Here is a 1,370-nt window from a genome sequence, read left to right on the forward strand (position 1 = left end):
TGCTGGTGTGCAAGGAAGGTAAGTGCTCGTCTCTGGCGGGGCTCGTGGCCCCACCACCGAGGGAATGCAGGTCCCCAAGGCTGGGCTGGGTGGGTGGGGGCATGCAGTGGCACAGAGAGGGCTGCCAGCCCAATCAGCATGGATCTGAGTCCTGGAGGAGCACCTCCATGGGGGAAATCCCACCATGTCACCGCTAAGCACATGCCTACTGTGGTTTTGCACAAACTTGGCTGCTTTGGGGCAGATGTCACTAAGGACCGATCCCTCCCAAAAGCTGCCCTGCATTAAATTGCAAACCTCAGCTAAAATACTCACCGGTCATTTTCCTTCCTACAGAGGAGATAGCTGCATCGCTTTCCTTTTAACCGAGAAAGCAAAACATCCTCCCTCCTGGCTACATCCTTAGGATGAACTGATCTAGGTGGCCTAAATGAGCGTTTACCAAGCAGTCAGGAGAACTTCAGGTTCAAAGATTAGTATTTGACAAAGCTCCCAACGCCTGGAGGCAGTGTCCTGGACCCCCAGGCACAGCTTCCCTGCCTGGCCTGAGACCCTAAATCCTCCATGATCCACTAAACCCCATCCCAGCAGTGAGAGGGACTCGTGGATGGCACAAGGAGCTGCCACCTGCCCCCATCCCTCTTGCAGCTGGTGCCAGCTCCTGCAGGTGGTCTCAGCGGTACTTACTGGAAGGGATGGCGAAAGGGGGGATGGAGGCTTGTGGGGGACCCCAGCCCTTCATGTTGTAGGCAGACACCTGGACGTAGTAAGCTGTGCCCTGCACGGACAGAAGCAACACTTAACACATCAGCATCTCTCCCAGTACTGGCCCAGTACACCAGCTCCCCCAGTCCAGTACACCACGAGGAGCACTAAAACATACAAAGCTCTTGCTATCAGACATTAGAAGAATTGCCACGGCCCTGCTGGGTGGTTTTGGGGGGAGACAGAGGAAGGACGGGACACTGCAAAAACCCTTTGCCGCGACATGCTCTGGCCCCAAAGACACGGGGCTTCTGCAGCCTGGAGGGTCGGGGCGCTGCCTTCCCGCTGCGGCGTGCGAGGATCCAGCCCCTGGAGACAGGGAGCTTGCCCACCCCGTCGCTGTCGGGGGCTTGTGGCAGGACGACAGTGATTAAAGGCCTCTGATTAAAGCCCAGCCAAGCTGCCAGATGTTGCAATGCCTCCAGGCACTCATGAAGGCGGACAGGAGCCCGTGAAGTGGCCCTGAGAGCATGATTGATGAGCTCGGGCCAGCTCCTTGAAGCATCGCTGCTCCAGGCTCCACTCAGCCCCATCCTGCTGCACACCAGGGCAGCTCTCCCACCCCGACAGCAGCTCTGGCACCACTGCCTTGGCTAAGCCCCTCT

General features: G+C 58.0%; 1 protein-coding gene across 1 annotated transcript in view; it reads right to left on the minus strand.

Annotated features, from left to right (window-relative positions):
- The window catches only part of LOC104281366 (ankyrin repeat and fibronectin type-III domain-containing protein 1-like), a gene marked incomplete at its 3' end in the record, with an annotated part of 170,578 nt that overhangs the window by 7,043 nt on the left and 162,165 nt on the right, over positions 1 to 1,370 (minus strand). Inside the window, exon 11 of the mRNA XM_009879340.1 lies at positions 688 to 778. Within this exon, the coding sequence (XP_009877642.1) occupies positions 688 to 778 (91 nt within the window). The remainder of the gene's footprint in view (positions 1 to 687; positions 779 to 1,370) is intronic.

Source organism: Apaloderma vittatum, unplaced genomic scaffold (assembly GCF_000703405.1).
Source record: "Apaloderma vittatum isolate BGI_N311 unplaced genomic scaffold, ASM70340v1 scaffold10092, whole genome shotgun sequence".
Taxonomy (NCBI): domain Eukaryota; kingdom Metazoa; phylum Chordata; class Aves; order Trogoniformes; family Trogonidae; genus Apaloderma; species Apaloderma vittatum.